At 44.9% G+C, this 12,908-nt stretch overlaps 1 protein-coding gene across 1 annotated transcript in view; it reads right to left on the bottom strand.

Moving 5' to 3' along the window:
- Positions 1-2,789: 2,789 nt before the first annotated feature.
- Positions 2,790-12,908, bottom strand: part of Sh2d4a (SH2 domain containing 4A) — a 62,796-nt gene continuing 52,677 nt past the window's right edge. The window contains exons 7-8 of the mRNA XM_023714700.1: positions 4,333-4,553; positions 2,790-3,888 (exon numbers count right to left, since the gene is read on the bottom strand). Coding sequence (XP_023570468.1) covers positions 3,796-3,888; positions 4,333-4,553 — 314 coding nt within the window. The 3' untranslated portion in view covers positions 2,790-3,795. The remainder of the gene's footprint in view (positions 3,889-4,332; positions 4,554-12,908) is intronic.

Raw genomic sequence — 12,908 nt, 5'->3', positions numbered from 1 at the left:
TACAAGCTTAGGAATAATTTTTCTTTCAAGATCCCACATAACTAATATCACAGATAGAAGCCAAACCCAAACTGGCTAGGTTTTCTCTCTAGCCAGCTATTTCATTAACAGATAATCTTTTTATCACAGACTAAAGTGAGCATACTTTTGATTCGTTAAGTTTCCTAATAGTTTCTGGTCTTGGGCAGTGGTGAGACATACAAAGATCCCTGCATAGGGAAAGATGGAAGGAGGGCAATTAAACCCGAAATGTAGTGGTAGGACAGTGATCCACTCGGAATTAACACTGCAGAAGACTTACTCTTTTGTGACAGAGATGAGCAGTGCTCCTAAAACACATGAGAAGGAGTAAATGAAAACGATGAAGAGATTATAAAAGCAGAAAACCAAGAGAAAGCTAAGATTTACATCTAGTCTAAGGAAGAGAAAAATGCAATTCAAGTGGAAGTATTACTTAAAGATATAACTGGAGGGGGGGTGTGGTGACACAGCCCTGTATTCTCAGCCTCTCAGAGGCTGAGACTGGAAGATCACTGTTAGTTCGAGGTCAACAGAGGCTACAAAGTGAGTTTAAGGCCAGCCTGAAATGCATGGTGAAACCCTGTCTCCAAAAGACCAAAAAAAAAAAAAAAAAAAACAAATTGTGAATGTTGGTTATTTTGTGTCAGCAATAAAGAAAGTGGACCTGAAAGCGTTTCCTACATTGCTGACACAAGTGCAAGCAAAGAGGTGCCCACAGATATGTACCCCTCATAACCTACAAATACCACTGTGTCCTCACTGCACCAAGTGGCAGGAGCCCCAAGATGTGAACGTGTGAAGGTCATATGTTTGGACTGTAGTACACTGAGCAAGCTACTTCTGTAGAAGGTAACAAACATTTGAGCCATTAAATTTTTCCCTTTTTAACCTAAAAGCTGATTTAATGCCCTTCTAGTATATACTCTTGTATTAAAAGGGTAGTTTAATTCCAAAGCATTAGCTCAGATAGGCAATTTTTATAAATTCCCTGGAGATTTGTTTTTGTGCCAGAAATCAAACTTAGGACCTTGCACTTGCCAGGTGTTTGTGCCACTGAGCTATATCCCCAGCCTGTCCTGGAGGTATTTTTGGCTCGTCCATTCTCCATCTTCATGTTTTCTTTCTCTTGATCCTTTTTCTCCTTAACTATATCTCTGCTTTCCTTCTTCTTAGGATGAGACTGGATCCAACTCACACATCTTGACGAGGCCTAGCACTGCAGGTGACACACAGGGATAACTTTCCCGAGCACCTTAGTACAGCAGGGTAGGATGGGAGACAAGAACAGGAGCCTTATGGACGACCTGACTGGGACGGAGTTCTAGCGTTACGAAGCAGTGATCACAAAACATGGGGTTTTTGTTGTTGTTGTTGTTTTCAGAACCAGGGATTGAACTCAGGCCCTTGTACTTGCCAGGCAGGAGCTTATTCTACTGAGCTATCCCCCCTAGCCCTACAAAATGTGGAGGAAGATTCCAGAATCATCCTGAAGGAGAGAAGAACCAGCTCAAGCACAAAGTAGCATTTGGGAATAGGCCCAAAGTCTCCAAAATCTACAGGTCAGGGACCCTGGGGTTAAGAACCTGGTGAGTAACATAAAGGCCACATCCCTTACCAAGAGACTTGGAGTAGGTGGGGCAAGAAGCTGGGCTCGTAAGGCAATAGGAGAGAACTGGGGCCAAGATCAGGATGTTACCTTAAATCATCACTAGAATCAGATACTAAATCTAAGCCTCTTCACCCACACTTATCAATTTCTGAATTCCATAAAGCATTCCCTTTCCCAAAGAATTTCAAGTATTACTCCTGGCCATCCCATCACCAGACACTTGCTAGTTTCTCCTCTGAGTATCAACAGTCAACATAGAAACAGTATAGGACTCAAGCACGTGCGCCTGTGTAATATCAGGTGTTGCCATTGGTGTCCAAAAGCCCCTGCACCAGCCTCATGTGACCTTAGGACTTTTTCAGAGGTGGCTAAATCGAGAGTGCGCTGTGCTGGAATTAAGAGTGCTGTGATTAAGGGAGGGTGATTGCTGCCTCAGTCCACAGATTGGACTAGCACTGCCATAATCCTGGGAGACTGGAAATAATATAAAGGAAAGAGATAGGTGTGTCTCCTCCTTTTTGCTTTTGTTGGTTTTGCCGTCCTCCAGCTCCATGAACTGCTGCCAGTCTGCCATGTGCCACTCTTATCTTGGAGCATCATGTGTTGGGTATTTTGTCTTAGCAATGAGAGAAAAGGAACTAATAATTAGGTTGATTCAGTTGGATCATTTTCTGTTCTCAATCTTCGTCCAGTCACACAGTGTAGGCGTATCATATGGTCACATTTATGCGATACTGAAATCTTATGTATCTCCATAACTATTGTAACTATTGAGTGTTCTATTCATACCAGTGAGTAATACAATTTAAGCCTGAAGAGCTGGATGAAAATAATAAAGACAACCCAGTTTAAAATATCTTCTTTCAGAAGCAGTTTCAGAGAGGTAAAGAGATTTACCCAAATGACACAGAAAATAGTGGGAAGAGAGGGAAACAGAAGAGAGGTTTTGGCATAATGTCTGACTGCAGCATCACAGAACCAAAAGCTGAGAGACAGGCTCTTACCAAAGTCTAACAGTACAAACCATTTGCAGTTCCTTATGACTCTGCAGCTACGTATGGGTCTATGAGATGTGCAGACCCATAATTACCTTAGCTACTGCACTAGTACCGCAGTAGGGCTTCCTAGGGCTGCTGCAAGAATGGGCATAAACTCAGTAACTTAAAGTAAACATTTATTCATTCGCAGTTCTGGAAGCTCAAAGGCTGAAATCAAGGTGTCCGCATGGGCATGTCTCCTCCTGAAGTTCCGGAGGGAATCCGTTTCACACCTCTCTCCTGACATGTGAAGGTTGCCCCCAACCCCTGGTCAACAGCAACACCATTCTTGCCTCTGGCTGCATTGTCCCTGGCTGTCTTCTCTGTGGGGCTGTGTTTCTAAATCTCTCTCTTCATGAGGATATTAGCCATTGGATTTATCTCCATCTGCAAAGACCCTACATCCAAATAAGGTCATACGCACATACGGGGGATTAGAACTTCAAGATATCATTTTGGGGAATGAAATCCAGCCCACAAGTAGTATGCAAAGAGCTGACTTCCTGTGTTCTTGTCTACATAACCCTAAGACACAATGAGCATTGTCCTCATTTCTCATGATCCATATGTACTTTTATGTTTATGAGGCCTCTAATCCTACATTTTAATATATCCAATCAGGTTGACACTTGGGGTTGTTTTTCTGCCCCTCCCCATACACACAATAAGGGAGGTATATTTTGAGGATCATCTCAGCCATCGGTAAGGGCTTCTCAGTGTTTCCCAGCTAAGTGGAACTTCATAAGAACAAGACGTTGAGATCTTCTGAGAGGATCCACAGGGGGAATGGAGAAGTCACAAAAACTTCACAGAAGCTACTGGTTTTGGACGTACATCTGCATTCCTGCAGTTTCTTCTGTGTGGCTTGATCTTATATCCATCAGTAAGGTCACATCATGTTAGGTCACTGCTGAAATTAGGACTCTTCCCTCTTTACTTTTGGAATGCAGATGAAGCAGAGGTCATTTCCCCTTGACACTAAACCAGTGTTTATACAGAAGAGAGGTTTCAGCAAGGACTTCTGGGAAACGTTCTGTATTGGCTCCACTGCAGGGGGACTTTGGCTTCATACATAGAAGTCAAGGGGAAAGCCCAGCCGGAAGTCGTAAGATGACCTGGTGGACGCTGTCACTCAAAGAGCTCCAGGTAGTCGAGTGGCTGCTCCTGCTGACCACAGGGGTAGAGGAGGAGCTCCTTTCCCAAGGATGTTATGGGCTCCTCCTGTCAATCAGAAGGCACACAGTGAGGAGGCGCGGTGCTGGAGGTGCCCTGCCTGCCTTCTCAGGGATACATTCCTCAATCCTTGATTTACACAGACCTTTGCTGGCTTACTGCACTGTTTAAAGGACTCCCATCCCCATATTCCCTTTCCTTTAGGGCTTGCATTCTAACTTAAGATTCATTCCCAGATGTAATGAGTGTGTGCTCAACTTTGCTAGCATCTCTGAAGTTCTCGACCACAGTGGGCCTCCTTGAATATCTGAAGAAAAACTAGGCTCTATGTTAAAAGAAATGCAATTAAGAATCCTGATTATTAGGAAAAACTGTCAAAGATTAATTCTCTCATTACTGATTTCAATCATTTTCCTTGTAATTGCTTTTCTTTGTTAGAACGGCTATAGGACAGTACTTTACCAAGTAAAGTGAGTTTATGAATCACTTTACCTTGTGATATTCCACCAAGTCGGCCAGGGTGGCGTGCTGCAGCTGATCCACACCCAGGAAGCTGTAGGAGTCGGCAGAGGCATCTATGAGGAAGTGTTTACAGCCCTCTTCTGACAGGTAAGATAGGGCATAGCCTTTGATCTTTTCACTGACGCGAATCAGGAAACTACCTGGCACACCTGTGCTTAAGAGTTCATTGGCTTTCTTTAGTGTAAGAATTCCTGTGGGAAGGAGGGGAGAAAAAACACAGCTATTTCAGCCAAGTCTTAAATCTTCTCCTGTAAAGTCTAACTATATAGGTAAGGTTTAGTAAAAAATCAGAGCCACTGTACATGTATTTTGGGTTGAGGAATATAGTGAATTATTCAGGGACATTTGCTAACTGGACAAGGGGGAATTTTACAGCTGAATGATAAAATAAATGAGAGTGGGGGCTGGGGAGATGGCTCAGTGGAATAAGCGCTTCCCTAGCAAGTGCAAAGGGCTGAGTTCAATCCTTGGTTCCACCAAAAAAAAAAAAAAAGAGAGAGAGAGAGAGTTACGTTAACTTAGGAAGAACACATTCCCATGTGTATTCTGAATTATGGCAACACAGGCTGTACTCAGCTCAGGAGGCAGGTCCTCATGTCATTGGGAGTGTCAGATTGGATGGGACATGAGAAGCCATGTACAACCCCATGCGGCGTACAGATGAGGACCCAGTGACTTAGAGGATAACGTCACTTGGTCTAGAACAATGGTTCTCAGCCAGGGTGAGGTCTGAGAGACATTTTTGGTGGTCAGGTTGGAGCTGCAACTTGAATCCAGTGGACAAAGGCCAGGGGTGCCATTGAATAGCCTCCAAAGTGATGCCCAGGACAACCTCATGCTCCCAAGAATCAGCCAGCACTAAGAGTCAACAGGGCTAAAGGTGAGATGGACTGGACTAGGAGGCTCAGCAAGTTCATGACACGGTCACACTGGACTCTGCTCTCAGTGCCCCCACTGCAATCACACCCCAGTGCACACACCCGCTGACGTCTACATCTTCGTATACATAGTGACATTTTATCTGGACCGTCATCATCTGATGCCTCATGAATCCCGCCAGCATTTCCCCAACTCATGAACTCCTATTAGTCTCATTGTATATTCTTCAGATGAATCGATAATGTTGCAAAACACACAGAAAGAGCACCAACATAAGGACTTGCTGAATTATTCACTGAGCTCTGATTTGGCAAGAAGGAGCAGCATTTCCTTCATGACCTGTTTCATTTCTATAAACTGAAGCTCTTGACTTTGCCTGTTCACTATTAGCTCCCTGGTGATGCTCAGCACCTCAGTACTAGGAAAGCAAGCAAGCAAAAACCTCAAAAGGCGATACCATAGCCTTCTGATTCTTAGTAATGAAAGGGAAACCTGTCATCCATAGAACCATGTAAAATAAAACCATTTCTGTTCTCTGTTCTCCAAACAGACTTTTATTGAGGGGGCAGTTACACTGCCTGTGCTTCCCCAGCCAAGATCAATCCACTGGCCTCTCCTACCTGCCTTTCTCCAAGGTACCATTCAGGAGGACGTGGGTGCAGGTCCTGCACACAAAGTCCAGTGCAAAAACTCAGGTCAAGTACCAAGGTTTGGGAAAAGTCTCAGGCAGCTTTCTCTGCATACAAGGAGGATGTGGCCCTAAAACAGAAGAAAATCTGTGTTCTCTTTTCCACATGCCAAGCTCTACTGAACTGACTTGGAGAAAGACACCAATGCATGTCTATGGCACACATTCTACTCAGATGCCTGTCTGCCCTTTCCCTGCTGAGACTGGCCTCCTGAGGCATGTTGACTTGGCTGGCACTGAGCACGCCTCCTGACACAGAAGCTGGTCTTCTAAGAGGTTCACATGGTGGCTGAGTCCAGCAGACAGAGGCTGCTGCTTGTGTTGGTCTATTTCACCTTCCCAACATAGATGGTGCCACTGACAAGATCCACATGACAACCAGAAGTGGAAGCACAGCAGCAAGAAACCAGCCTGCAAAGTATGCAGGGACTGTACGTGGCAGAGGTCTATAGACACCATGTTAGACTGAGAGACCAGGGGTCCAAGGAGTGTTCAGAGTGTGAGGAATGCTACTGTTGACTACCTACCACCCAATGGACAAGCAGACTCCTAAGCATTAAAGTATATCCTCATCTACCTTATTCATGGGATCTGGCACTGTCTAACCACTGGGTCTTTCTCAAAGTCAAGGTGACCATGAAAGGTGGACATTCTGAATCATGTGAGGACAGTGAGGAGCTACAATGGTCAACTAAAGATGCTCATGGAAGAGGACTTCCAGAGCTGCTCCAGAAAGTGGTAAGATAGTTGGCATAAGTGTATTTGGAGAAAGAGGGAGAATTTTAAAGGAGACTAATGCAACTTCACTTTCATTGTTTTATTATTACACCTCATATTCTTCACTTGCACTAGAAAGCCCCTTTCAGAATGAAGGGCTTGCTAAATTACAATTGGCAGAGTAACAGTACTCTGGAAAAGATTTCTGTCTCCCTACAACCTTATCAACAAGCTAACTCTGAAATTCCAAGTTCTCTCAACAGATGGAACAGATATTATAACTTACAAAATCTGGAAGTCATTCACACGTGTTTAGATTTCTACAATGATAGTCATTCTGGAAAATTACAACCAAACCTGGGCTAAAGTCAAATTCCTCCTCGTATCATTTTAGATAGCAACCGTAAGTCACAGGGCCTGCAAGCCTCCTAATTCCTGTAGTCATCACCGTTATGCACTGTCGTAGCTCTATCTAATTTCCTGAGATACCAGAGCACAGTAAAATGTAAATCCCAGGTTGTAATGGAAAGTTTGAGTACACTTTGGAGAGGGGGCAGGTTTGAAGGCAAATGCTGTGGGCTCCAGGCTTTGTGTGAGCCCAGGAGGTGATTTCTCTTCTCTTTGCTTTGCAATGGACTTTTGGTCCTTATGTGCACCCGCTCTTAGGACATCTAACAGTGTAGGCTGAGGGAAGTGATTTTGTCATGAAGGCTTCAAGGCAGGGCAGGCATTCGGGTAGCCCAGCAGTGCTGCAGCTAGTCTAGCTGGGAGTTCCAGAGTGTAAAGGAGACTCCAATGCCACGCACAGTTGGCTATGGACACGGGGCCCTCTCCCCAATGTATGCTCAGCCCTGGTTTCCCCTCACCCACTAAGACATCTGAAATAGGGCCCTGACACATGCATCCTCTGACCAGCACTCTGTCCCGAGATCACAGGACTACAGGAAAGATTTCACCAATTTAATGATGCATGTATTTTACCAGGACAATCAGTGACCTACCTTAGAGCTGGGTCCAGGCAGAAAGTAGCAGAAGCCTGGCAGATGTCCCTCTGTGGGGTCCCATGGGAACGTGCATGCTTAGCGTGTGGATTCACACAGCAGGAGTGGAGGGCAAGGAGAAGGAACACCCCACCTGCTCTCCTCTCTGTGTGATTCCAGGCTCTGTCCAGATCAACACTATGCTCAACAACTTCCTGTACTGATGAAAGTGTCTCCTGCATTGGCCATGGGTATCCACTGGCCACAAGTGGTCACAGAGACCCTTAAGTGGAACTAGCTAGCATCACTGAGTGATTCAACTTTAACTTTATTTAGTTTTCACTAATGTTGATGTGGAGAGCTCTATATGATCTGGCTGCTGCTCTGGACTGAGTAGCTCTAGACTTCTTAAAAGTAAAGGCTCAGCCCAGGCAAGCAAAGCCCAGAACAGTTACTTTTCACACAGGGTATAAACACAGGCCCTAAGAGATGGGAAGTAGCTCAGAAACCCTACCAGGGTCCTCGTTGAAAATCCAAGAGGCAGTGACTGACCCATAGGAGAAAGGTAGGTGTGTGGAAAGCCTCTCTTGACAGCTCACCTGGAAGACTGCTACTCATTCTGCAAGGCCCAACACAAGGGCCTGGAGCATTTGGTTCCCTGGCTGGTCACGGAGACTGTTCCCTCCAGGCCTGTGGGCACCTGGCTGTGGGCACCCCACCCAGACGCTCGCCTGGTACACAACTCGGTCAGACACTCCTAGCACATTCTGTGCCACCGCCCTGCCCTCCTCTACTTCCTTATGAGATCAGAGAGCAACAATCAGGCCAGCTTACAATGACACCCTCTGCAACTGCCATTGGGAAGATGCCCAGAAAGGTCTAATGAATGCTTCTGGGTCACAGTTGAGTTTCTGGCTTCTCTGGAACTCTCCTCAGAAGCCACTGCCTCTGGTCTGATAACTGTTACCATAGGGACAAAGTGCACATACCATGCCACATTTCTCTGGGTATCACCAGGTGTGCAGCCTACTTCTGTATCTGAGAAATACACCTTAAAGGCCAAGTGAAATACAGCCAAGTCGTGACTTGCAGTATGAATACTTTTAATCTTCACAGCAAGCCTGCAATGTGGGTACGAGTATTAGCCCCCCCCCCGCCAAAAAAAAACAAAAAACAAAAAAACAGCAGCAGCAACAACAACAAAAAACCTTGAATTGTACCACAGGAAGCCGCAGAACTGCTTAGGGCTGCTCATGTTGGTCAGAAGGCTGGAGGGATGCTGAGCCTGGTTTCCACCCACTCACCCTGACTAGTTGTCCTTGCAGTAGCCCAGCACATGTGCCTCCTTTTAGTTGTCAGTGAATCCTCCAACTACTCCAGAATAAGTAGAGATGTTGTTATCATCCTATTTTACAGATGAACAAAGTAAGGACCCTGAGTGTAAGCACCAAGGCTACAGGGTTAGTGGGTGATGGTTCCACATCCTGGTCTCCCACTCTAGTGTTCTGTTTCTTTTTTTTTAACCTGTGTGGCTCGGGAACCTTTCCTGGAATGAACTGAAAATAAAATATGAGCGCTTTCCTTCACAAAGAGGCACTTCAGAAAGATGAATCTCTTGGAGATGGTTGAGTGTGATCTGGCTGAGCGTGGGGCTCTTCCCCAGTGCTCTTGCCCACTCTCCCAGGCTAGGGATTCAAGTTCCAAGAAAGGTGACAAGGTGAGAAAAGAGACAGACAGACAGACAGACACAGAAGAGATAGACACAGAGACAGAGCCAGACAGAGCCAGATAGACACAGAGACAGACAGACACAGAGAGAGAGAAGAATGGAAGAGGGACAGAAAGAGAAAAAAGGCTGAGGATGTAGCTTAATGCAAAAGCCTTGGATTCAATCCCCAGCACTGGGGGAAAAAAAGAAAGAGTAGGCAGGGGTTCATAGACCACTCTCACTATTAAGAGAAAAACAGTCACATTTTTGCAGGAAGTGTGCTACACTTAGTCATTTATTAGAAAATTCAGAGCACCCAGAAAAAAAACAATAATGCATAATATTTTCCATGAATGGGATAAGGCCGCTCTGGACCATCCTTGGAGGCTTAGGAACAAACAGCTTTGAGAAGTCACATAAATCCATAGCTATTTTTGAAAAGACAGAAGCCTTTGTAAGAGGTGGGTAGCAGTTTGTCAGCCTTGTGAATAAGAAATCACTACTCCACAAGAAAGAGCTGAAGCACGGATCACCTATGGCATCAGTTCACAGGCTTGCGAAGGTTTCAGCCTCCAGGACGCTTCAGTATGGCATGTGTCTATTGAGCCCTTCTGGGTACTGTCTTTGCAGCTTGGACCCTGGGGCTAGGCTGGCATCTGGCCCCTGTGCTGAAGGAGCCGAAGGATGACATGCCGCCAGGCAGCGAGCAGTGGAAGAACCCAGGACAGCACCTGACAATCGTCTCCAGGGAACTCACTTTCCAGAGCACAGCTGCTCCTGTGGGGCCAGAGATAATCGGCCTCCCAAGGAGAACGTGACAGTGAGATGTGTCGAAAAGCAACGCAACCAAAATAGCTGCAGCCTGAACGATGCTGGCACTGCACCAAGTTATAGGGATTTTCTTTTTTAAGTAGCTTAAAATATAAACTGCTGGGATTAAAGCACTTAGAGGACAGGCTCCATTCTATGCCATGACTGCAGAAGGCAGGCCCCAGAAATGAGGACGGATAAAGCTAGTTCATCAACAGCCTACTCATAACTGTATGTGAAAAAGAAATTATTAATTACACTTCAGAGGGAAAATGCCCAACCATCCATGCATAAAGCAAATATGTGAATCCTCCAGCAACAGAAACAACTGGAAAATTTCTACACCAGAAGCCTTTTGTGCATTATTTCAAAGTTTCCACCCACCTTCACTCCCTGCCCCTGCCAATTACTCAGCTCCCACTCGCTGCTGTCTATTTAAAAGGGTGGGGAAATGTTGGCAGACAAAATGAAGAAGTGGGTCTGTGAGCTTCTAGACAGGTCTTCAATTTTATTTATGCTTGGACCCTTTCTCTGAGATGCTCTAAACCATGTGACTGGGTCTAATTAATTATACACCTACACACTGCGGAGTCTCATGATCAGGAGCCAGAGTGTGCAGGATGACCTTTGTCCATCAGTGGACTTGCAGTTAGCCTTTCTGGCACTTATCGCTTACTGTCCAAACATCAAGGGCTAGAAGGCCTGGCGCAAAGACTGCCATGACACAGCCACCAGAGGCAAGAATACAAGGAACAAGAACAAAGACTAGAGTCAGGAGTCAAGAGAGGCCTGAACTGAAAACAGAACCAGAAGACAGGAGGGGAAGGGGTAAGGAAGACAGGAGAAAGCGATCTCCATAAGAAAATGAAGCAAGATTGTAAATCCACAAAGGGAAGTTCCTCAGCAACTGTTGTGGCCACCCTGATTTACCGCCCAGCCCAATTCAGCCTTCTCCTGCCTAGGCCTGCAGATTTCTCAACAGCTTCCTTCTCTGGGGGTGGGCTGCTGGCCTGTTCTTGCAAGTCACTGCTGCCTTCTGCGGTGACCTTCTGGCTCTGTAAGGACCAGCCCTCAATAAGTATCTATGGACACAGCAGGGGACAGATTGGACGGTAATTAAGATCTAATGTACTGAAGTGTTGCCTGAGCCTTGTAGACCATATTGTTAGCCAAAATGACGGGGGAGGGGAATGCGGAGGGTAAGGCAGGGAGGTACAACAGGAAGGGGAAGCATCCTTTGTTGCTCAGCCCTAAGAGCACTGAGAGAGATGCTGGGGGGAGGGGGGGCTGTGCTGAGCATCCACGTGTACTAGTTGATCTGCTTTACAAAGACAAACTCCTGACATATACTAATCATCACCCTCATTTATAGCGGACAATCCACAACTCAAATCTCAGGGATCTGATCCTTAAATCTGAAAACTCACACCTCCTTCATTTCTCCCCCCCCCCCTCCATCTAGGAGCTACCTGTGGAACACTAGGACATGCAACAACAGCTGCACATCTCGTGAAAATGAGAAAGTGACTGCACGTGCCTGAGGAATCCACAGGCTCGGGAAAGATGTGAAAAGACGCTGAGTCTAAAGCTCAGGCTGGTCCTGGGCACAGAGACAGCCCATAACTACAAAGCAGAAGAAAGCACCAATCGCAGACTCAAAATGAACTGAGTATTTGAAGATGGTTAAATTAGAAAATCTCATAGGACATGTACTTTAACAACTAGTATTTAAATAAATAAGGTCTCTATACTTCAGATCATAGGCAAAAATGAATTAAAAGTGTGTGGGCATGATAAAAACAAGCAATGGAACAGACAGGGGAAAGAGCTAAACTCAACATTATTGAAATAAATAAATAAACAAACAAATAAATAAATAACTGTGCTTCAAAATATGTCAGGAAGTTAAAAGATAAATTGCAGACTAGATTCTTTACATCCAGAATATATGAAATACAGAAATCAGTATAAATACATCAATTCAGTGGAGGAATGTTCAACGTATCTGCAGAACAGTTGTAGAGGACACCCATCTAGCCAGCAACATTGAGCACTCAGCCCCAACGCCTCTCACTGTGTACTCTAAGAAGATTCTACTATGCACCTTTGGCGTGGATGGAAGATAAAATCTAGCAACACCAAGCACAGGTTTGGGGAAACAGTACAGCTGGAGAAGTACGTACTGGTATAATTCCTTCAGAAGGCATTTGGCAGTATGGGTTGAGGATTCCTTGACCCAAGTACTTGGGATCAGATGTGTCTCAGATTTCAGTTTTTCCAGTTTTGGAATGTTTGCATAGACTCGTTGAGCATCCCTATTCTAAAAATCTGAAATCTGAAATTCCCCAAAAGCTGAAATTTTTAAAGCAGTGTTAGCTCAGAGATTTTTTGGATTAACAGTGCTCAAACTGTATAATTAAAGTACCCTACCCTGCTCCCAGTAATTCCACTGTTGGATATACTCTCTGAAGATATTATCATATGTATGTGCGAGACATGCTCAAGGGTGCATAGTTTATCATTTTCAGTGATAGAAAAAGCATACAAAAGTGTAGAAAAAGCAATGGATAAGTAATAGACGTGTCTATGTAATATATATATATAATAAAATATCAATGAAGCAGTTTCAAAATAGGTCAATAGGACAGTTACAATAATTACTACATTTCATGTTCTTGTCTTCATAGTTGTTTCTCAGAGGACAAGATGCAGATATGACATCTTGTCTAAACACTCTTATTACAAACCTTTCTTCTCATTGAAC

This window comes from Octodon degus, unplaced genomic scaffold, assembly GCF_000260255.1.
Source record: "Octodon degus isolate 3935 unplaced genomic scaffold, OctDeg1.0 scaffold00036, whole genome shotgun sequence".
Taxonomy (NCBI): domain Eukaryota; kingdom Metazoa; phylum Chordata; class Mammalia; order Rodentia; family Octodontidae; genus Octodon; species Octodon degus.
The sequence above is the reverse complement of the archived record's forward strand: the minus strand, read 5'-3'. Positions and strand labels throughout refer to the sequence as shown.